The sequence below is a fragment of the Solanum lycopersicum genome, chromosome 1, assembly GCF_036512215.1.
Source record: "Solanum lycopersicum chromosome 1, SLM_r2.1".
In the NCBI taxonomy this organism is placed as follows: Eukaryota; Viridiplantae; Streptophyta; class Magnoliopsida; order Solanales; family Solanaceae; genus Solanum; species Solanum lycopersicum.
Genome location: NC_090800.1, coordinates 10,919,126 through 10,944,899, shown reverse-complemented (window position 1 = coordinate 10,944,899; position 25,774 = coordinate 10,919,126). Strand labels below are relative to the sequence as shown.

At 34.3% G+C, this 25,774-nt stretch overlaps 1 protein-coding gene across 1 annotated transcript; it reads left to right on the top strand.

The window, feature by feature from the left end:
- Nucleotides 1–17,940: 17,940 nt before the first annotated feature.
- Nucleotides 17,941–22,986, top strand: LOC138340770 (uncharacterized). Its single transcript, XM_069292935.1, has 9 exons — nt 17,941–18,437; nt 18,732–18,965; nt 19,053–19,270; nt 19,330–19,536; nt 19,586–19,795; nt 21,215–21,474; nt 22,200–22,335; nt 22,399–22,844; nt 22,936–22,986. The coding sequence occupies exons 1-9, from the start codon at nt 17,941–17,943 to the stop codon at nt 22,984–22,986; spliced, it is 2,259 nt and encodes a 752-aa protein (XP_069149036.1).
- The last annotated feature ends 2,788 nt before the right edge of the window (nt 22,987–25,774 follow it).

Sequence of the window (25,774 nt, the reverse complement as noted above, 5' to 3'; positions counted from 1 at the left end):
GAAAACTCCAAATTCCCCGCGAACGCCTTAAAGGCCTTATCAGCATAAAACCAATAATTTTGCAAATAACTCACTTAGATAAGAAGTTAACATTTTAACTCTTTTCCTTTCTAAATAATTTTCAAAAATTAAGAATAAGCGGTTTTAGCCAAACTAAGTTAGTTGTCAGATAGTCATAATTAAGCAGAGCATCTTTGGTTCTTTCAAAACCTTCATATGATGTTAATAAGAATCCCCGAACCCTTTTCAATATTTTCAACTGATTTTTCTGTTAAGTCTTTTCAAAATGGAAGTTTTTTTCTTGAATTTTCTTTAAAAATTAAGTGGCGACTCTCTAAAAAATAAAAAATGAAAAATAATATTTTTTGATATAACTATTATTATTATTATTATTATTTATGAAATAAACCATTTTAAATCATTTGGAATTAAGAAGTTCGTTAATTAATTCATGTCGAGGAGCGTCAAAATTGGGTGTCAATGTCTCCCCGTACCTTCTTAGTTGAATTATACCAACCATCAATCTTGAACAGAATTCGAAAATGGATTCGGATTCATTCATTTTAAAAACTTCAAAGTCAGCCCTTAGAGTTTGAAGTTTTATCTTCTTTACTTTATCAACTTCTTGGACAGAATTTGGTAATTTTCCCACACTTCTTTCGAGGCTGTTGCATCAGCCATCTTTTCAAACATGTCATCATCCAAACATTGATGGATAAGAGTGAGAGCCTGTTATTTTTTGTCTTTAACAAAGTTTCCTCATTTGTGGGTTTTGTATACCTTTTGTCTACAATATCCCAAACATCTTAAGAGCCAAGAAAGAATTTCATTCGTAGACACAATTTTCATAATTTTGTCTTGTGAGACGGGGGTATTGGAAGGACAATGGACTATTATTTTTCATGGCTCTGATACCACGTTGTTGAACAAAATGATAATCACACCCAAAATAATGTCTAAACTAAATAGCAATCGAAAGAGAGTAACAACGACACCAAATATTCAAATGGGGTAAATATAATACCCGAATAAGTAATACAATAATATTTATGAAAATTTGATAGTGTCAAAGACTACTACTCAGCACTCTTTTATTTCTTACAACTCATAATAATATTACTTGCACACTATTTTCTAACAAAACTAAGAAGTATTTTGTAGATTACTTTCTCTACTCTCTATTGCTTCTCTATTTTTGTGTGTCTTCAAGTGTTCAATTACTACTCTATTTATAGAGTTTTTTTGAACACTTGATTACATCATTAGTGACATAATGTGGTAGCCAATTTCCACAAAAATTGGCTGTCAAACTCTACAAAACTTTGACTACCTAATTCCACAAATGTGGCTACCAATTATCATATTGGTGGCTATTAATTTTAACATTTATGGCTAGTAATTTCAACAATTATGGTTGCCAAATTAATTGCTGCCAAGATATTATTCCCACAATAACCACATAACAGAGTGATAGAATTTCTAGCGATCGAAATCCAAATGGATTTCAAAATTCACGAGTTTAAATCTAAAACATTAATTGAAGTTGTTTTGAATCAAAATCAGTTGGAAGGTCCTATTCCAATTTCACTCATAGACCACCAGTTGCTGTGATTTCTTCTCCTTTCATGAAATAATCTTAGTGGACAGATCACTTCAACGGTATGCAATCTGAAAACACCACAAGTGCTAGATTTGTGTTCCAATAATTTGGAGGGAACAATCCCACTATGTTTGGGTGAGATGAGTGAACTTTCCGTTATGTATTTAAGCGACAATATTCTTAGCGGGACAATTAATATTACTTTTAGTATAGGGAACCAACTTAGAGTCATTAAATTTGACGGGAATAAGCTAGAGGGGAAAGTCCCGCAAACTCTGATCAATTGTAAATAATTGGTAGTTCTTGATTTAGGTAACAATGAATTGAATGACATATTTCCTAAATGGTTGGGGTCCCTACCGGAGTTGCATATTTTAGACTTGAGATCAAATAAGTTTATGTACCTATAAAAGATTAGAGGACTGTCAACTTGTTTGCTCAAATTCGAGCCATAGATCTCTCATCAAATGGATTTACTGGAGATTTACGAGTGAGCCTTTTCAAGAATTTTGAAGCTATGAAAATAAGTGGTGAGAACAATGGAACGTGAGAGCATGTAGTTGATATAGGTTCTCATTATTACATAGATTCCTTTAATAGTGACAACAAAGGCGCTAGATATTGAACTTCCTCGAGTTTTGACTACAAACATAATTATCGATCTCTCAAGGAATAGATTCGAAGGTCATATTCCAAGCATTATTGGAGATCTCGTTGGGTTTCGTACGTTGAACTTATCTGATAATCGCTTGGAGGGTCACATACCAGCATCCCTGCACCAATTATCTGTACTTGAATCATTGGATCTCTCATCCAAAAAAATCAGCGGAGAAATTCCACAATAACTTGCATCGCTCACATCACTTGAAGTCTTAAATCTCTCTCACAATCATTTTGTTGGGTGCATCCCCTAAGGAAAACAATTTGATACATTTGAGAATAGTTAATACAAATGGAATGATGGTTATGTGGATTTCCACTGTCAAATGATTATGGTGGTGCTGATAAGGTAGCACAAATGACGACTCTAGTTGAGCTAGATCAAGAAGAACGAGGAGATTCATTAATGATCAGTTGGCAGGCGGTTCTCATGGGTTATGGTTGTGGACTTTTTATTGGATTGTCCATAATATACATAATATTATCAACTCAATATCCAATACGGTTTTCAAGGATGTATTTTAAATTGGAACACAAAATCATTACAAGAATGAAAACGGTATTAGTGATCGTCACCTCCAGGAATTCAGTTTGATCTTTGTCAGTGAATTTTCTTCCTTTAAAGCTTTTTAACTTAAAATACTTCTTTTTGAAAATTGCAGGATTCAACTCTTATATGTTGTTGGTGGTGCAAACAACAGATTGTACTTTCCTAGCTAGTTTTTCATGTATTTGAATAAAAGCATTACTTTTCGTTTATCAATAGATTGTTACAAATCCAGCATAATTATTATTTGTCTAACTTGATTCAACTTTAAAGTTCAGATTTATGAAATTATAGGATGTAATAATAGTGATCAGTTAATGGATACTTTATGTTTGTGTTATGATGTCACGAGACAGAGTTTGAGAAAATTAGAAACTAAGGGGTCCTAAGAACCATTGCGTCAAAGGCATTTATAGTTATGTAGAAATTAAGTTCACTTTTGGAGAATAATAAACTAACATTTAGTGACGATGAAGCACTTACTAACTAAGCACAAAAAGATAGACGGAAATTTTAAAAACAATAGAGGTACACGTTTCGGATGACGAACACAACTGCAGATGGACATTTTAATCGGAACTAACTCTCATCCTTTTGAAAAAACAGTAAAAGTCATCCATAAATAGTTCCTAAAATGTCTGTCAAAACCAATGCATTTGCAAACACCGAAGGAACTACCAAAATCTTAACAGTTTGAAAAACTACTTTTTCCCCCTTTCTATGTAAGGAGATGATGTATACATTGAAGTTATTTTTCTTCAGTTCTATACACCATTAGAAAAAAAATTGCATACCAAATTTGTCATTGAACTAACGGGGCAATGCATTTCATTTTAAACTACAACAGTAGTATCATTTTTAATTACAATGCATATGCGGAACTCAATTGCCAGTAACCATGTTCTTAATAGTTATTGCGAAGAATTTTTTTCGGGGATGAAAGTTTATTGTCAGTACGGGGCAGTGGTATCAGCTCTTATTGGTTCTGAGAAAGTAGACACAATCTATTCATAGCATTCAAATACCAACACTCATTTTTCAGTCATATGACTCCAAATGATGAAAGTGAACTTAAATTTACATTGATTCAGAAAGAGCCTGATGGATGTTTCAAGAGACGAATTGTGATTGCAATACTCAAACTACGGAAATACAAAAGAAATATTAAAATAACGAGACTCTGGATGAAGAGGAGTGTTGACACCCAATTTTGACCGACCTTTAACCATTTAGAAATGCTATTCAATTGAATATGCATTTTAAAATCTATTTAAAGTTCACAATTTTAGTCGATTTTGCATGAAAATTATATATTTACTTTATAAAATTATTGTAAATATTATAAACATTTTAAAATTATAAACAAATTTCAAATGTTTTAAAATTTAAGTGATTTTTTAATTATAAAATATATTATAAAATTTGTAGTATTTTAATTGAATAACATCTCCACAAATTAAACCAAAATAAAAGTTGATGTAAAGTCTGACGCTCCTACCTCTCACATTCGTGACTAGTTGTTCTTTTGGCACTCAAGGATTGGTAAGTCCTCATGTTCCGAGGATCGAGACACTTTTATTGCTTTCTCTATATCAATTATTAGACTTTGTATGTGATGTATGAGTTTTGTCTCAATCTCTTCTATTGATGTAGTAGATGGCTTACTGAGACATATGTTAGACTTCCGGTTTTATCAAACTTGTTTATGATATAAAATTGTTTCTTTGAAATCTTTATTTCTGTTATTTCGTATGATGTATGCTAAGTTACTTGTGTAGGGACTCTTGGGGTCCTATACACCATATTACAACTAGGGTATACTTTGAGTCGTGATAATATGAAACACCCCAATGGTGGCAAGTGGTTGATATGCTATGACACTTCTATTTGCATTGCCTCAACATTGTTTTGCTCTTCATTTCAGTGATTGAAGAGGTTACACAAGAACTGGAGAAAGTCCAATAAGGTGAGGATATTGTGAAGTACTTTAGGAAATATGGCATTGATGAATAAAAGAGAGGTCCAGGCACATATATTGATCTATGTTTAAAATGTTTGAATCGCTGGATGGTCTTATGCAGTTTTTACAGTACAAGTATATTATATATGATCTATAGGTTATTTTTTAATTAAGCTTCAGTTTGTATCAGTATTGGTATCATTTATCTTGATGTAAAACTAAAATGAAAGGATCATTTTTTTTAAAGGTATATGACTTGAACTTGTTTCTTTCGCACATGCATATAAATTTAATGTTCTATCCATATTAGTATAGAGAGATTTTTCTATACGTAAATAAAAATATGTAAATTATAGTGTTGTGATAAAAAACACTGACCATGAAACTAATTATGTTGAGCCTGTGCATAGCACAAACATGAATAATCTAATGTGCATATATATAATTATATATGGAAAATTGTTCTAAATCATAGTAACAGATAGTGAGTGGAAGAGAGGACAAAGATTGAAAGAGTGGATTCTGAATTATCTAATGCACATAGAGTATATTTTTCATTTTATACTTACTTTTTCATAAAAAAAATGAATATTACATTTGTAGCTTATCTCCACCCATCTCATCTAGTTAAACTTCATCAAATTTTGTGTATCTCCAAACTTTTTGGAGATAAATACTATTTGAAGGTATGAAATAGACCCCAAAGACACTGATCTATCTTTACTCTCGTCTGGTTAATTAATTTCATCAACGATCTATTTGACTATTGAGTGAAGAATTTAATCAATAAATATTCAATCTTTTTACAATGTTGAATGGATTCTGACCAATTCTGCAACTCGGATCCAACTTATTAAACCCCAAAATAAAATATAAATTTTATTTAGGGTTCTAGGAGACAGTTGATTTGCAATAAATTTTATGTATAAAGAACCAATAATATTTTTTTAATTAACAGTTTTTTTAAGTTCAATTTTGTCCTATTCTTGATTCTTATGTTGGATAATTTGCATCTAAAATTAATTTTATTTAATCTCCAAGTAAAGAGGATTTTGTGGACTTTCATGAAGTATTTTGTAGTCACGAATAGTCCGCCCACATCTTGATCTTTTTGTAAATGTTCCATGAATTTATGAAATTTTTGAGATCCCTCTCTAAGGAATATAGTACCTTTATATAGTATTAGCTAGGATTAATCTTCACGAATCCTAACTGAAGTTTGACACATCTGGTAGAGTCCCACACAATTTAAATGTCTACAAATGTCGAGTCTCTGTCTCATGAAGAAACTGATTTCTTTTTTTATTTACCTTTCTGGGCACATAGTTCACTTAACTCTCTTATTGGTCGGAGTTTTATTGTTTGAGGTGTAACCAACGGTTCTACAAGAGGTCTTATGTTAAGAAATGTATTCAGATCTTTGTCGAAGTTAGAATCAACAAAGGTCGCCCCAACAACATCTCCAAGCACCTTTGAAAAGTAGTTTCAACTTCCCATTCGAACGTTGACAGAAGATCCAAATTCTCAAATTCTTAACAGTACATCTGTATCTGCAGATTTAGAGAGACATTAAAAAAGTGTTTGTGCATGCTTGTCTTAACTACAGATTGAGCATATCAGTCATTGTTTATAGAAGCAAACCTCAAATCAATAATTAGTCATGGAGTCAGTTCAAATATTTAAAATAATTTCTTGTAACAACGTAATCTAGCACTGTATCTCCAAGAATTCCTAGTGTTGATATCATCGTGAAATCTCGGGTAGCATGTATGATCCTTAAGTTAGAGCTTCAACAAGTAGTGAAGGATCGTGGAACTTGTAAGTAGCAGGAATTCAAAGTACCATACATTAACTATCTTCTTAGCATTCACACGACATAGGTGCATCAACAAAATAAATGTGCAATCCAAACCATTTCATAAATGATAAAGTTGCTACTTCCCCACAGGAGTTGAGGCACTAATAGGTGCCTACCTCAGCTCGGGCGGACAAAGTAGAAGGTTTATCATTAATGAGATGGATTGGGATGGACATTGATTTTATTGATACACCTATGCAAAGGCACTTCATCGTGAATTTAAGAAGCTAGTCATTGTACGACACTTGGAAATCACTGCTACATTACAAGTTTCACGACCCTTCGCTCCTTATTAAAGAGCTAACTCACGGATCTTATATTCTACCTGAGATTCCACGATGCTATTAACACTTGGAATGTCATGGAGATGTAGTGCTAGATTATGTTGTTACAACACATCTCTATTTCAAATATTCAAGACTGATTCTAAGACTAATTACTTATTTGCGGTCTACTTTTGTAAATAAAGAATGCTTTGCTCAATCTGAAGTTAAGGCTAGTATGCTTGAGCACATTGTTCATGCCTCGCGCTAGATCTGCAAAGGCAAATATGTTGTATTGTCGAGGAATTTCAGAAATTGGATCTTGTATCTACACTTGGATGGTAGAGTGAAACTACTTTCCCAAATGTGCTTGGATGTGTTATTAAGTACCTTGCTAGAGTGAGATATTTGTTGATTTTGGCTTCTATTAGATACTACATTTATAAGCATAAGAACTCTTGTGGAATAGTCAATCAAACAATAGAACTCTATCCAACAAGACAATTAAGTGAACTACCAAAAAAATTTCACGGACAAGATGAGTCCAATTTATTTAAGAATTCAACATTTGAGATATCAAAATTATGTGGGACTCTACAAGATGAGTCCCATTTTATTTAAGGTTCTTAGATATTACTTATGTATAGTATAATATATTTCCTCGAATAGGCATTTCTAAAATTTCATATATTCATGAAATATTTGTAAAGTGATGATGATGTGGGTGCACTCTTTTTGGCAACCAATTTTTTTTAGCAAGATCCATAAAATCATTTCGTGGAGTTCCAATAAATCCTAAGGAGGTCCACATAATACTTAGTTTGAGTGACATTAACAACCCTTGAATCACGGAGAAATCTTAAGAGAGAGGTAACAAGTAATAAACATATTTGTACTCACAATCTTTATGAATAAAATTATACATTTTATTACTATTTGATTGCAATATATTTTTTGTATTTGGGACAAAAAAATGCAAATAAATTGGCACACTCAGTGTGACCCAATTTACCCTTCATCTTCTCTCTCATAAATCAAATGCAAATCCTAATCGACTAACCGCAAAGGCTGAAACTCTATTTTTAAGGGTACTTCAAGTCTCGTATTCGAGTTTATCGAGTCTACACGCTGACGAGCCATGAAGTAGGGGGCATTTATAGACACCAAAATTTGGTGGAACTCTATGAGATGAATCACATCCACAAGAAAAGTGTGACAATTTGAAAAGTCACAGCTAGTGGGAACATCCTCCCGAAATTCTAGTATTAAATGTGTCAACATTTAATAGATCGCCCAAATACTTTAGTATAGAAAAAAAGATTACTAATTTTCTTTTATATCCTATATTTTTACATAATCTATGGATCATTGAGGTGCAATCCAAGTGACTCTTTGCACTAGATATTTGGACAATAATAACTCCTGCACACCCACTAAATAACCAATGCTAATTAATCCAACACCAAACTAAGGAAAATTTAAGTGAATATCAAAGATAGCCGTATATTGATCATACTAGTATAAAATTACATTATGAGGCAATATGTGGAAGGTGTGATAAAGGCATTTGGCAAAATATTTTTGATATAAACAACAACTACGTGTTAATTCTAAGCTAGTTGGGTCAATTCTCTTGAATTTCTGGATCAGGGCGACGAGGAATGGAGGTATAGATGACATGTATACATCCATTACTTGGCCTAATAATTGGATTATGAAGACATAAAGAACTTCAGATATTAGAGGTGCACCAAGATTCACTTAATAGCTACCTAGAGTAGTAGGTTCATGGAACATAATAAAAAGACAATACAATATATTGTTCACTAGAGGAAATTTCCTTTTGCATCAAAAATATAATTTTTTAGCATATAATCAAAACATTACCTGGTCGTCAAGGAAGTAAGTTGAGACCCCTGATGCATCATGTACAATTACCAGCGGTGACAAAAAAATCTTGGTGATTTAATTTTTTATGCGTTGAAGGATAGAATTTCCTAGTACCACAATCTCGCAAGAAAGAATTATAGTTTAGAAACAGAAAGGCAGAAGGAGACATACCAATTGATGTAATCTTAGATGCAAAAACAATAAAGAGAACTACAATCAATCAAACAAAATATACTATCAAGAAGTAGAAAGAAATACAGAGAGATTCAGAAGAAGAAAAAAGGATGATCTAGAAACTAAAAGATATTTGATTACTAGAATAAACTCTAAGCGTAAAAAAAAAATCGAACTCATACAAGTGAAGACTTATCAAGAAGGTTCAATTGAACAGAAATGAGGGTTTCCCCAAACTCACAAAGAAGTATAAACATCAAATTTTCATTCAAAAATCAACCCTTAAAATAAACCCTAGTTTCTACTATTTATAATAGTAGATAAACTAACCCAAGCTAGCTTCAATAACACCCTTGATCTAAAACCAAGAAAAGTCTAATCTATTACTTATTTGAAATGAAGTAATCTCTTGTTTAAATTTCCATTTTAATCTCAAATCACTAAATATATATTAGTAATGTGTAATGAGTACATGTGTGATTTGGAATAAAGTAACATCTTATAGGTAAGAAATTGAAGAGTTTCCTTTGATTCTCTTATACCTGATTTTTAAACTCGAAAGAAAATTTCAAAATTCTAGATAAGTTTTTTAGTGAAAAAAGATCTTTCACCTGGAGAAACAACAAAGAGTTAGAACGGTGATGAAAAAGAGAAGGAAAAGCTAGGAGTTACATTACCTTGGTTGATTGACACTTCTTGTTTGAGAAGAAGAGAGACAAGAACGTTGGATTAGAGAGCTGGAACAGCCTACAAGAGAAAAATGAGTTGAGTAACATTCAGCCGTGAACAAGGACGCAACACAGTGTGAAGAAAGAAAATGAGCTCAAGTGTAAGCTGCATTTAGCATTTATAGGTAGGGTTAATGAAAGTGGGTTTTATCCTATATTAGCATTTATAGGTAGGGTTAATGAAAGTGGGTTTTATCCTATATTAGCATTTAGAATTTATAGGTAGGGTTAATGAAAGTGGGCCTAAATTTATTTTTGTTTTTAGTTAATTAATAAAATGGCCTATACGACCAAAGATTTTTTTTTAAAAAAGTTTTTAAGGGTAAAGTAGCAAATATCTGAATATGGTAAAGAAATGTAAACCTTGTAATATTTTCAAAATGGCTAAAATATATATGGAATTTTCATGATTTTCGTGAGTTCCTCATTTTGTAAATATCTTCATCCCCCTTTCACAACTACAAACATTCGGATTGTGCGAGAATATAATTAATCGAATTTCTATCTACTGTAGATAATGATAGTATGGGAAATGTACTGATCACCAAGGATGAAGTAATCCTGAAGAGTTTTCTAGCTTCTCCCACAATTTGAGAACAATATGAATTGAATTTGTTGATTGTCTCAATGAACTTCATGCACAATGACCAAGGATTATTTACTTCATAGAGGAATTTGGTAAACATTGAAACCCATCTCATGTTCAAGTACTTATGCCACAAACTTAAAGGTAGAAATCTTTTCCTTTAATTTGAATCGCCTTGCATGAAGGATGCGCGAACAAGTAAAAGTACATGAGGATGATAGATCGATGTCACGTCTCCTACTTATCGATTATACTTTTCACCTATTTTGTAGCTATGAAAATAAATTATGTGCATCAAGTACGGAGGGCACAGTATTTCAAGTGAAGAAGAGTGAGTCTTTAAAGGAGATGAAGTAAATTTCAAATAATTTACTATTTTGTATGGTCAAAGTGATTTCACAATATCATTTTTAACCATAAATATTGAAAAGTGCATAGAAATATAGGTGAGATGCTTCCTCGTAAATTTACGGATAACATATTGGGATAACTAAAGAAATAAAACTTTCAATTGATTGAGGATAAAGAATGAGAATTCCTAGATTAGCACTGTTAAATATAGAAGTGATGGTTAAGAGTTCTTTTAAGTTATAATCGATATAAAGGAGTCTTCACTCAAAAGTTCAAGAATGTAAATTTAAGAAAATTTTAATGGATAAATAAAATTCCAGATTATTATATAGAGTTCTTCACAACTTTCCTTTCCCATAGCTACCATTTCTACAAGTTCATCACTCATTATCCCATAATTCGTTAATTCATCAGAAGTTGCTTAGCTAAAATGCCAAACTTCAACGTGTTCAACCCTTTCAAAAAGAGAGATTTCAACTAGTAGAACCAAATTATTATGATTAGTAAATAAGAGATATTTCATTGAAATGGCTGGAAAAGTTCTACTCACACATTAATATATGATTGAGTTGTCAAGAGCATAGTTTTAGTTTGATAGCAAAAGAATGATTTGATTTTTTTAAAACTACAAAGTATTTTAGTAGTAAAAACATATTATTGTACAATTGAGTCTAAGAGGTAGGATGTACACAAATCTTACCCCTTTGCGGAATAAAAAGATGCACAATTCAAAAGATGCGTTTGTCCAAACCCCTATTGATGTCGGTTTTTCTAATAGTGAACATTTAGTATAATCTACAAGTGAATTTGAGGAGGGTAAGACTAAGATGTACACATATTTTATTCCTATCTTTGTGTGATAATAATATTTTTTCTAATAGACCCACAATTCAAAAGAAAATTTCGGAACATGGTTGTAAGAAAAAAATATGACTAAAAAATAGCAATATAGAAAACAAATTTAGGTTTACACTTAGATATTCTTCAAGTGATAAGATAATATATTCTTTGTTAAAAAATAAAACAAAAAGTTGTAGGATGACATACATTTATATGGGAAAGTCAACTAGTTTTTGTTGGTGAAATTTTAAAATTACAATTTAAAATAAATTATCTTCAGGTAGAGACATGGATATATATATTTCTTTCTTTAAGGAGATTTAAGCTCATGGCAAGAACTCTTTTCACAAATCTAGCAATAATCTTCTTAATTTGTCCCCTCCAGACAATACACCTGAATCTCAAAGTACAACTAAATACTTAACAAGAGTTGAATGCAGAATTCTATACTAAGAACTTATTTTTGACTCATTTTTATGCACTCTATATTTTCTAATACAACAAAAATAAATTAAGATCATCACTATTTGTAGTAGAGAAATTCTTCCTTGCAATGAATAGGAAGATAATGGGGTAGTAAATTGGGTAGAAAAATGAAGTAGATGTTACATGAGTGACAAGACATAAAAAGATAGAATAATGAGTGAAATAATAGAGTTTCAGTGAGAAGTTGTGCCAATATTACTGTCCATGTTCAACCACTCAATAAAATGCAATTACTCTCAACATTGTGCTAACAAAGTAAGACCATCACTATTTATAGGGAGAAGTTTTTTCTTGCAATGAATAAGAAGATTATGGAGTAGTAAATTGGGTAGATAAATGACCTAGAGGTTAATTAGATGAGTTTGAAGACATAAAAAGATAGAATAATGATTGAAATAATGGAGTTTCAATGGGATGTTATGGCCAAGATTGTTGACCGCGTTCAGTCACTAAACAAACGACAATTACTCCCAACGTTCTCCTAAAAAAGTAAGACCGTCCTTATTTACATGCAATGAATAAGAAGAATACGAGATAGTTCATTGGGTAGATACATGGCTTAAATGCTACATGAATTACAAAACATAAAGTATAAAATAATGAAGTTCCACTAAAAAGTTATGTCCATGGTCGACCACATTGATTTTCTAAACAAAAGATAATTATTCTCAACGTTCTGCTAACAAAGTAAGATCATCACTATTTAAAAGGGAGAAATTCTTCCTTCCAATGATGAAAAAGATTACAAGGGAAGTAACTGTTGGATTTTAGCAAAGTGTGAATAGGAAATGAGAAGAGAAAAATGAAATGAGGAGGAAACAATTTTGGAGGGAAAATGAAAAGTTATTTGCAAAGTGCAAATGAAAAGTCATTTATCCCATATCGGTAGAAGAAAGGAACTTGTTGTCCTCATATTAGAAAACACTTTCTTTACGTATTAAAGGTCTGAGAATAAGGTCCCCCCTCGCGCCGTCGGTGCTCGGTCGACCTCTGTTTCGGCTTCAAATTTGGATTTGGATTTGACAAATCATATGACCTGTTAATCAATTTATTTTCTCTTATAAATTAATTCAGAATGATTTAAATAATATAATTAATTTTGACGCAACAAAATTTGTTTAAAATTCGCGTGCAAAGGTCTTTACAGTCTGATTTCAAAAAAGTCGTCAATTTTTTCAAAAGACACATCTTTCCTAAAAGTTGTTATTTTTTCCAAAAGACACAACTTTATGGGAATAAATTTGTTTGAACAAACACGTTTCTTGTTGAACATGGCTATAAAAGGATGTCATTTCTCTTTTTTTCAAAAATTGGAAATTTTTCTTCTTGGATATATTTTCTCTCATAAACAAAGTGTCAATCAACTGAGTCTGTGTGGCTTGTTACTGTTCTTACGTTCGCTAAAGTTAAAGAAGTTTGAGGTACCACTACTTTTTTAACAGGATAAATCTGTTTTACCTTGCGAGAAATTATCTGTAGCCTTGGGGGTACAATGAGGGGATTAAATTTTTTAAGGAGACACAGTCATTTCAATGGACTCAGATTATAAGTACATTATGTCAACTTCATCTTCTTTCTGTTTGTGCAATTTGGACTAACCTTAATACATGTGAAAACAGTAAATTTGGTAGATAAATGTCCTAGATATTACATAAATTACAAATCATAAAAAGATAAAACAATGAGTGAAATAATAATGGTTTAGTGAGAAGCTATGGTCTTGACTGATCATTTCAGTCACAAAACTAAAGATAATTAATTCAATTATGTGACCCTTTTTTGTTCAAAATTAAACATAAAATCTTGATATTAAAAAAGGCACATGACAAGGGTTAGGAGATTAATTATAGTCTTTGATCTACATTGATAATAAATTACAAAATCTTACCAGAACTACAAGACAAAAGAAATTTATTACACCAAAAAATCTTCTATAAATTCGACCACCTTCTAGTAAGCTTCACTCATTGTTGCCAAAGGATTTTTTTTCATTCTTCTTTGTTTCCCTTTTCAATCATTATTTTGATCATTCTTGAACCCTCAAACCTTATTTCTCACTCTGGTACTCCTCCTCATTGATGACTCACCTTCTTGAGCTTTGTTATGTCCATTATATACCCTTTTTCTCCAATTTTAGTCTCGCCAACATTGTATTGCATGATGCATCTTATCAACACACAATTTTGCGATTAATTAGGGATTTTTACCAATTCCCCTCACAATAATGGCTTTGATTTCAAGCTCAATAGAATTTTGAAGAGCTTCATATGGGTAATAAACAATGAATTTGTTGAAAATCAATAAGATTTCTTTAATGAAATTGGCAATTTTGAAGTTCGAAAAAACATGTTGTGCTAACTTGTTTTGAATAATCTGTAAATCCATATGTTGCTTAATTTGTTTAGTATAATATAGATCTTTCATAAAATATATATATAAATATTAGCACTAATATAGAGTATTCAACGCATATTTTATGATCCTTACACTATAAATTAGAACTCACAATGAGTTTGAAAGAAAAAATAATGACTTGTGGTATTTAAAATGTCATATACTCCTTTTCGATTTTATGTAACACCATTTTATCATCAATCTGTTAAAAAATATATGACATATGTATGTATTTGAAAATAATCAATTCATAATTTTTTTATTTTACTATTATTGAGAAGTTATATAGTCACACAAATATTACAACGTATTTAAGACCACAAGTTTTAGAATTTTTTTTGTTTCATGTAGAGTCAAAATAAGCATGCCTTCAAAGATAAAAAGATATGAAGTTCATAGTTCATCATGTTTCAATTAAGAAAATACTTTTTTTCATAGTAGATTAAAGAGGAAAGAGTGTCACATGAAATAGAAGAAATGAAGTATTCTATTTAGTTGTCAAAGTTTTAGTTTATAATAAAGTACATATATAAGTATAAGAAACTATAACATGTAGATTAGCAATGTATTTACCTGTCTTGGAAAGTCGAGATTCTAAAAGACAACAATGCTTGTGAGATCTCATCACATCAAAGATCTTATCAAATCTTGATAAATATTCTCCATTTTGTCATTCGAATTATAATCACTTTTTCTTCACTTAACTTTATTCTTAGTTCAACTTATTGTTTGAAAAAATTCAAAAACCTTTTCCTGCATAAACATAGCATGAATAAAGATATCAATACAGATATTACCTTTTCAATTTTTTATTAAAAACTGTATATATATATATATACATTGTAACGACCCGCTAGGTCATTTTGAAAACTAGGACTAGTTTGACTCCTTTTGAAAATTTAAAGGGGTATTTTTAAACTATTAGATAACTATGAGTACCCAATTGATGAAACCTTTATTAAAAAATAATTAGATAATAGGTTAGTGGAGTTTCACGGTTAATAATTTCTTATTTAGAAGAAGAGGAAAACTAAAAGTGGGGAGGCGAAACCTTACCACGGGCGACCAGCGAGAGGGAGAAAAATCTTAGCCTTTGTTCAGGTAAAGATATGAGATATTCGTTCTTTTCAATTCAATATATAGTAATATATTGTCGGAGTGCTTGGGATTGTGTTATTATTTTATGTTATATTGATAATGGGTGATAATAAATAATGGGTAAGTTGGTGATTATTACTAAATTATATTACATTGTTAGCAATTGGGTTAGTATTCAAATATATATATATATATATATATATATATATATATATATATATATATAAATCGATCGAAGTCGAATAGTTGAATGGCTGCAGGTTAATGTTTTCTGTGATTTTGTCAAAAGAATTTATTATATATATTGTTAGTTTCAGAATGGTAGGAATAAGATTGAGCCAATCATTGTCAATGATTGCCAATGATTGAAATTTGATAAATATTCTAGAAAATTGGCACTTGTTTAAAATGGGTTTCTGCAAAAAAAAAAAGAATAATAATAATGTATACAATGATAATAGATTTTTTAATGGGAAATTAATGGTGGAAGTTTTTTTTTATGTTTTTATGTTTGGATTATATAGTGGGAGATGTTTGAAATGGGCAGTGCCAACGAAGAAAGAAAAAAAAACGTGAAAAGGGGGGGAGGGGCGTTCCGCTTCTGCCAATGGGTGGAAATTTGGTTCATATTTTATTCATATATTAAAATGCTAGTTTTTAATATATTGGGATTGGTAATTAATTATTAGGTGTTATTTTATATGATCTAACATTGAATTTTAGTCCATTTGAAGAGGTTAGAGTTAAGTTCTTGGCTTGAAATTTAGCAAGTATGAAAAATTTGGCATTCCAATATATATCAAGATTTGGAGTTTGTTGAAAAAAATGAGTGAGTGTTAGCGTCTATGATAGACATATAATAATTTGAATGTCTACAAAAATTGCTTACTTACGAATATTGCAAAATTGGTAGATTGGGAACGTTCCGAAACCTTACGAAAAGGAAAGGAAAAATCTTAAAAGATTCGTGGCACAAGCTCGACATCTAAGGTATGTTAAGACTTGTTAGACTTGTTGAAGGACGTTTTCCTAATTAAAGATTAAAAATAAAAATAGACAAAGGGGTAAGGGGAAAATATGGTGGTCTCGTATCAATGGTGTGACGGGCATTGGTACGAGTACCGGTGTTATAAAATGGAAAATTTCTATTATAGAATGTGGATTGAAATTTGAGAATGCCAAAGCATATGGGCATTAGCTGATATATTATTGACTTGAATTCCTTGTGTGATTGTGTTTTATTTATTTCACCCGTATAGTTGAGATAATTGAGGTGGTTATGTGTTATATTCATATTGATTGATTGAGATGCGTCATCATCCCCTCTATTGAAATAATATTGTGCACATGCATAGAGATGAGACTGAGTATAAGTTGGGCACGTGGAGATCATCCGGGTTGGGGATGGTGAGATGTTAAGATTGTAATTTGAGCACGTGGAGACCGTCCGTGCGAAAATTGTTTGATATTATGATAGTGCATTGAGATCGTCCGCACAGACACGTGGAGATCGTCCGTGTCGGTATATGGACCTCGCGAGTCCCCCATGGGTCATGAAATCCCGATGTATTTCCGAGGAGTATCATGTATATACGGTTGAGTGAGTACTGGGTATTATGAGACATATCATTACATGGCATCATATTGCATTGCATTTCATCCCATCATTCATTCTTGATGACTATATGCTTCGCTTGGTGTTTGGAAAATATTAAATGTTGATTTCCTTTATTGATGAAACTTAAATAGTAAGTGTAATATATATATATATATACTTGTACAATCTAAGAATTTATTTTCTTATGTAACTCCCGTCACTACTTGTTCGTTGTCGGTCAATGAGACATACTGGGTACACGTGGTTTCGTACTCATACTACGCTTGTTGCACTCTTTGTGGTGCAGATTCGATTCCGAGTAGAAGCACATCTCGTGGAGCAATTTGAGTCCGAGCTTGGAGTTGTAGTGAGCTGCTTGGCTATTCTGTGGCCGCCCACACCTCCCTCTATCTTTTATTTATTCTGTTATTAGTATTCAAACAGGATATCTCTTATGTTAGATTTGTCATTTAGTTTCAGACTTTCATCGAATTTTAGAAGCTCTTGTACTTAAGACACCAAATTCTTGGGGTGATATATTTTAGCTTCCGCATTTCGTACTTATAAGGAACTCAATGTTGGAGATTCTTGCTAAGTGTTAGTCTTTTTACTCATTTGTTGGTTTAGTTGGGTTAATATGTTTGATTGGCTTACATATTGGTTGGGAACATAGGTGCCATCACGACTTGAAAATTGGGTCGTTACAAATTTGGTATCAGATCCCTAGGTTCATCGGTCTCAAGAGTACAAGAGCAATGTCTAGTAGAGTCTTGCGGATCGGTATGAAGACGTCCATACCTATCTTCGAGAGGCTATAGGACATTTAGGAAATAATCTGTTCTTTTATTCATTATCGTGCACACTTGACCTTGTAGAAATTCTAATCTTGATATTTCATTCTCTCTCAGATGGCGAGGAATCGTACATCGGCAAGTGGTGGTCAGGATCCTATTCCTGTGCCTGCTTCTGGGAACACTATCAGAGGTAGAGGTAGGAGACGAGCTCGAGGTTGGGGTAGGGGCCGTGTTGCAACACCTGTGGATGTTCAAGTACCAGTAGCTACCCAGGATCGTGATAGGGCCGTACCTCCTAATGGAGAGGTTATTCATGGGGATGTGCAAGATCGTGTCGAGGGGGATGGGCCAGCTCAGGCTCCAACCAGTATTATTGTCCCCCCAGTTCTTCAAGATACCTTGGCTCGTATGTTAGGAATCCTAGAGGGGATGGCCCAGGCAGGAGCTTTGCCTGTCACTTTTGATGGCTCACAGACCCGTGTTGGAGGTCAAACTCCAGATCTGATAGTTGCTCCAGATTCTCAGACTCCCAGGACTCAGCCAGCTGCCGTTGTAGCTCCTCATTTAGATAGTATGGAGTTTCCAAATATGAAATCACATTTGGTGAACAGGCATTCTATGACTATTGATGAGCAAAAGATGTTTTGGAGGTTCAGACTAATGAATCCTCCTACTTATACTAGTGACTTAGCTGAGGATGCATATGAATTCATAGTTAGTTGTCATGAGAGGTTGCATAATCATTTATTAGTGGAGTCTCATGGAGTTGACTACATAGCGTTTCAGATGACTGGCTCTGCTAAGCAGTGGTGGAGGGATTATATTAGTAGTAGGCCAGCTGGATCCCATCCACTATCCTGGACTGAGTTTACTCAGGTATTTCTATCCAAATTTGTTCCACGCAGTGAGAGGGAGCGCAAGAGGGACGAATTTGAGGGTTTGCAGCAAAATGGTATGTCAGTTGCAGAGTATGAGGGTAAATTTCATGCCTTGTCTAGGCATGCTTCGATGATACTTCCCACAGAGGCTGAGAGAGTGAGGAGGTTTGTTAAGGGGTTGATTATTCCGATCCGTCTAGGAGTTTCTCAGGTTGCTGCTTCTGGTGTTCCATTCCAGAAAGTGGTAGATGCTGCTAAGAAGTTGGAGATGATTCGACGTGAGGGATTTGAGCAGCGAGAGGGCAAGAGGACTCGTTATTCAGGTGATTATGGTGGTGCTCCGCCTAGGAGTCGGGGTTACTTGGGCAGCGGTTATCACCCTCAGTCCAGCAGACCCATTCATGCTGCTATACCAGCGTCTGAGGCTGGTTACGCTGGGCATAACTCTTCAAGTTCGGTACATACTTCGCAGGGTTCATCTTCTAGACCTCTAGTTCGTGGAGGGCATTCTGGTCATTCCGGTTCCTCTCATCAGCCGGCGTCTCGTAGGGGTTGCTTTGAGTGTGGTGATATGGGACACTTTGTGAGAGACTGCCCTAGGACCAGACGTGGTGGCTTACATCAGGGTTCTCAGGTTTCGACTTCCAGGCTGCACAACCTCCAGCAAGGGGTGGTGCACAGAATGGTAGAGGTGGTTCTCATTTAGGTAGAGGTGGTTCTCCTTCTGGTCGAGGTGGTGGTCGTGGAGGTTCACAATCTGATGGAGGTCGTTCTCGCTGTTATGCTTTTCCAGGTAGAATAGAGGCTGAGGCTTCAGATGCTGTTATCACAGGTATTATTCCGGTTTGTCAATCGATCAGCTACTGTATTATTTGATCCAGGGTCTACTTATTCTTATGTGTCCACATATTTTTCTCCTAGTCTGGATATATTGTGTGAGTCTGTTGATTTGCCGATATGTGTTTCTACTCCTGTCGAGGATTCTGTAGTTGTAGATCAGGTGTATCGTTTATGTACTGTTACTTTGATAGGGTGTGACACTCATGCAGATTTAAAGGTCTTAGATATGATAGATTTTGATGTGATTCTTGGTATGGATTGGTTATCTTTTTACCACGCAATTTTAAATTGTCATGCCAAGACCATCACTTTAGCGATGCCTGGAATTCCTATAGTAAAATGGAGAGGTACTCTTAGTCATCCTTCTAAGGGTGTGATATCATTCCTTAAGGCTCGTCAGTTGGTCCAGAGAGGATGTTTGGCGTACTTGGCCCACATTCGAGATACTAGTATTGAGACTCCTATGCTTGAGTCTATTCCAGTAGTGAGTGAATTTTTAGAAGTATTTCCGACCGATTTTCTAGGTCTTCCACCAGATCGTGACATTGATTTTTGTATTGATGTGGAGCCAGACACTCGGCCTATTTCCATTCCTCCTTATCGTATGGTACCGGCTGAATTGAAAGAGTTGAAGGGGTAGTTGCAGGATTTGTTGAGCAAAGGTTTTATTAGACCAAGTGTATCTCCTTGTGGTGCTCCAGTGTTATTTGTGAAGAAGAAGGATGGATCTGTGCGTATGTGTATTGACTATCGGTAGTTGAACAAGGTAACCATCAGAAATAAGTATCCGATACCTCGTATTGATGATTTATTTGATTAGTTGTAGGGTGCTTCAGTTTTCTCCAAAATTGACTTGAGATCTGGCTATCATCAGCTGAAGGTTAGGGCGGAGGATATCCCTAAGATGGCTTTTCGAACACGTTATGGTCATTACGAGTTTTTGGTGATGTCTTTCAAACTGACTAATGCACCTGCAACTTTTATGGACTTGATGAATGGAGTGTTCAGACCGTATTTAGATTCCTTTGTTATTGTCTTCATAGATGATATATTGATATACTCACACACTAAGGAGGAGCATGAGCATCATTTGAGGATTGTTCTTGGGATTCTAAAGGAGAAGAAACTTTATGCAAAGTTTTCAAAGTGTGAGTTTTGTTTTAGTTCGGTAGCTTTCTTGGGACATGTAGTGTCCAAGGAGGGTATCATGGTGGATCCTAAGAAGATTGAGGCGGTTAGAGATTGGGTCAGACCTACTTCAGTTACTGAGATTCGGAGTTTCTTGGGCCTTGCAGGTTATTATCGATGGTTTGTTGAGGGTTTCTCATCCATTGCATCTCCATTAACTAGATTGACACAAAAGGAGGTGACTTTTCAGTGGTCAGACGAATGTGAGGTTAGTTTCCAAAAGCTCAAGACTTTATTGACTACTGCTCCAATTTTGACCCTACCCGTGGAGGGAGAGGGTTTTGTCGTATATTGTGATGCTTCTCGGGTTGGTCTTGGTTGTATGTTGATGCAGAAGGGAAGGGTGATAGCTTATGCTTCGAGGCAGTTAAAGGTTCATGAGAAGAACTACCCTATTCATGATTTAGAGTTGGCGGTTGTGGTGTTTGCATTAAAGATTTGGAGGCATTATCTATATGGTGTGCATTGTGAGATGTTCACAGATCATCGTAATCTCCAGTATAAATTCAATCAGAGGGATCTAAATTTGAGGCAAAAGAGATGGTTGGAGTTGCTCAAAGACTACGATATGACTATTCTTTATCACCCAGGCAAAGAAAATGTTGTAGCAGATGCCTTGAGTCGGAAGGCGGTGAGTATGGGTAGCCTAGACATGTTACAAGTTGGCGAGCGTCCCTTAGCTAGGGATGTCCAATCCCTGGCCAATAGCTTTGTGAGACTTGATATTTCAGAATCTGGTAAGGTGTTGGCTTATATGGAGGCTAGGTCATCCTTGTTGGAGCAGATTCGGGCTCAACAGTTTGATGATGGTGATTTATGTAAGATTAGGGACAAGGTTTTAAAAGGAGAAGCCAAGGCTGCAATTCTTGATAGTGAGGGAGTTTTGAGGATTAAGGGTCGTATATGTGTTCCTCGTACAGGTGATTTGACTAGATAGATCATGGAGGAGGCTCATAGTTTGAGGTACTCTATTCGTCCGGGGGCTACTAAGATGTATTGTGACTTGAAGCAACACTATTGGTGGTGTCTTATGAAGAGGGACATAGTAGATTTTGTATCTCGATGTTTGAATTGTCAGCAAGTGAAGTATGAACACCAAAATCCTGGAGGTATGACTCAGAGGATGCCCATACCATAGTTGAAGTGGGAGCGCAGTGCTATGGACTTTGTGGTAGGGTTGCCACGTACCTTGGGTAAGTTTGATGCTATATGGGTCATCGTGGATCGACTGACTAAGTCTGCACACTTTGTACCAGTTTAGACTACCTATAACTCAGAGAAGTTAGCCAAGATCTATATTCAAGAGATAGTTCGTTTGCATGGGGTTCCTATATCTATTATTTCAGATCGTGGCACCCAATTTACATCTCAATTCTGGCGGTCTATGCAGAAAGAGTTGGGCACTCAAGTGGATCTTAGTACAGCCTTTCACCCTCAGACTGATGGTCAATCTGACGGACTATTCAGGTTCTTGAGGATATGTTACGGGCATGTGTGATTGACTTTGGTGGTCAGTGGGACCAGTTCTTGCCTCTAGCGGAGTTTGCTTACAATAATAGTTATCACTCAAGCATTGAGATTGCACCATTTGAGGCTCTGTATGGTAGGAGATGTCGATCTCCAATTGGCTGGTTTGATGCATTTGAGGTTAGTCCATGGGGTACAGATTTGTTGAGGGAGTCCTTGGACAAGGTCAAGTTGATCCAAGATAGACTTCTCATGGCTCAGAGCAGGCAAAAGAGTTACGCAGATAGGAAGGTTCGTGATTTGGAGTTTATGGTTGGAGAGAGGGTTTTACTTAAGGTTTCACCCATGAAGGGTGTGATGAGATTTGGAAAGAAGGGCAAGTTGAGTCCAAGGTACATTGGTCCTTTCGAGATTGTTGAGCGTATTAGTGAGGTGGCGTATCAGTTGGCTTTGCCACCTGGTTTGTCAGGTATTCATCCTGTATTTCATATTTCAATGCTTAAGAAGTATCATCAGGGTGGTGATCATGTGATTCAATGGGATTCAGTGTTACTTGATCAGAATTTGACTTTTGAGGAAGAGTCGGTCATCATTTTGGATAGGCAAATTCGGAAGCTGAGGTCCAAGGAGATTGCTTCAGTAAAGGTTCAGTGGAAGCATCGTCCAGTGGAGGAGGCTACATGGGAGACAGTGTCAGACATGAGGAGTAAATATCCTCATCTTTTTGAGCATTCAGGTTAGCTCTTTTCTTTTCCCGTTCGAGGACGAACATTTGTTTAAGTGGTAGGTGATGTAACGACCCACTAGGTTGTTTTAAAAACTAGGACTAGTTTGACTCTTTTTGAAAATTTAAAGGGGTATTTTTAAACTATTCGATAACTATGAGTACCCAATTGATGAAACCTTTATTAAAAAAATAATTAGATAATAGGTTAGTGGAGTTTCACGGTTAATAATTTCTTATTTAGAAGAAAAGGAAAACGAAAAGTGGGGAGGCGAAACCTTACCACAGGCGACAAGCGAGAGGGAGAAAAATCGTAGCCTTTGTTCAGGTAAAGATATGAGATATTCGTTCTTTTCAATTCAATATATAGTAATATATTGTCGGAGTGCTTGGGATTGTGTTATTATTTTATGTTGTATTGATAATGGGTGATAAGAAATAATGGGTAAGTTGGTGATGATTACTAAATTATATTACATTGTTAGCAATTGGGTTAGTATTCAAATATATATATATATATATATATATATAAATCGAACGAAGTCGAATAGTTGAATGGCTGCAGGTTAATGTTTTCTATGATTTTGTCAAAAGAATTTATTATATATATTGTTAGTTTCAGAATGGTAGGAATAAGATTGAGCCAATCATTGTCAATGATTGCTAATGATTGGAATTTGATAAATATTCTAGAAAATTGGCACTTGTTTACAAATGGGTTTCTGCAATAATAATAATAATAATAATGTATACAATGATAATAGATTTTTTAATTGGAAATTAATGGTGGAAGTTTTTTTTTATGTTTTTATGTTTGGATTATATAGTGGGAGATGTTTGAAATGGGCAGTGCCAACAAAGAAAGAAAAAAAAACGTGAAAAGGGGGGAGGGGCGTTCCACTTCTGCCAATGGGTGGAATTTTGGTTCATATTTTATTCATATATTAAAATGCTAGTTTTTAATATATTGGGATTGAATTTTAGTCCATTTGAAGAGGTTAGAGTTAAGTTCTTGGCTTGAAATTTAGCAAGTATAAAAAATTTGGCATGCCAATATATATCAAGATATGGAGTTTGTTGAAAAAATTGAGTGAGTGTTAGCGTCTATGATAGATATATAATAATTTGAATGTCTACAAAAATTGCTTACTTACGAATATTGCTAAATTGGTAGATTGGGAACGTTCCGAAACCTTGCGAAAAGGAAAGGAAAAATCTTAAAAGATTCGTGACACAAGCTCGGCATCTAAGGTATGTTAAGACTTGTTAGACTTGTTGAAGGACGTTTTTCTAATTAAAGATTAAAAATAAAAATAGACAAAGGGGTAAGGGGAAAATATGGTGGTCTCGTATCAATGGTGTGACGGGCATTGGTACGAGTACCTGTGTTATAAAACGGAAAATTTCTATTATAGAATGTGGATTGAAATTTGAGAATGCCAAAGCATATGGACATTAGCTTATATATTATTGACTTGAATTCCTTGTGTGATTGTGTTTTATTTATTTCACACGTATAGTTGAGATAATTGAGGTGGTTATGTGTTATATTCATATTGATTGATTGAGATGCATCATCATCCCCTCTATTGAAACAATATTGTGCACATGCATAGAGATGAGACTGAGTATAAGTTGGGCACGTGGAGATCGTCCGTGCTGGGGATGGTGCGATGTTAAGATTGTAATTTGGGCACGTGGAGACCGTCCGTGCGAAAATTATTTGATATTATGATAGTGCATTGAGATCGTCCGCACAGACACGTGGAGATCGTCCCTGTCGGTATATGGACCTCGCGAGTCCCCCATGGGTCATGAACTCTCGATGTATTTCCGAGGCGTATCATGTATATACGGTTGAGTGAGTACTGGATATTTTGAGACATATCATTACATGGCATCATATTGCATTGCATTTCATCCCATCATTCATTCTTGATGACTATATGTTTCGCTTGGTGTTTGGAAAATATTAAATGTTGATTTCCTTTATTGATGAAACTTAATAGTAAGTGTAATATATATATATATATATATATATATATATATATATATATATATATATATATATATATACTTGTACAATCTAAGAATTTATTTTCTTATATAACTCCCGTCACTACTTCTTCGTTGTCAGTCAATGAGACATACTAGGTACACGTGGTTTCGTACTCATACTATGCTTGTTGCACTCTTTATGGTGCAGATTCGATTCCGAGTAGAAGCACATCTCGTGGAGCAATTTGAGTCCGAGCTTGGAGTTGTGGTGAGCTGCTTGGCTGTTCCGTGGCCCGCACCTCCCTCTATCTTTTATTTATTCTGTTATTAGTATTCAAACATGATATCTCTTATGTTAGATTTGTCATTTAGTTTCAGACTTGCATCGAATTTTAGAAGCTCTTGTACTTAAGACACCAAATTCTTGGGGTGATATATTTTAGCTTCCGCATTTCGTACTTATAAGGAACTCAATGTTGGAGATTCTTGCTAAGTGTTAGTCTTTTTACTCATTTGTTGGTTTAGTTGGGTTAATATGTTGGATTGGCTTACCTATTTGTTGGGAACATAGGTGCCATCACGACTTGCAAATTGGGTCTTGACACACACACACACACACACACACACACACACACATATATATACACACACACACACACATAATTTCACCCTCATATTGCTATTAATGAAAATTATAAACACTCGATAGAAATGAAGAATAATTTATGCATTTGAAGAGAGATTGTAAATAATCTTACATACTTATTAAGAAATAATGATCATTACATACAAAGAACTGCTAGTTGGAGAATCTTAGTAGTTATATTGATTGACTCGCAGAAGTTTCAATTTA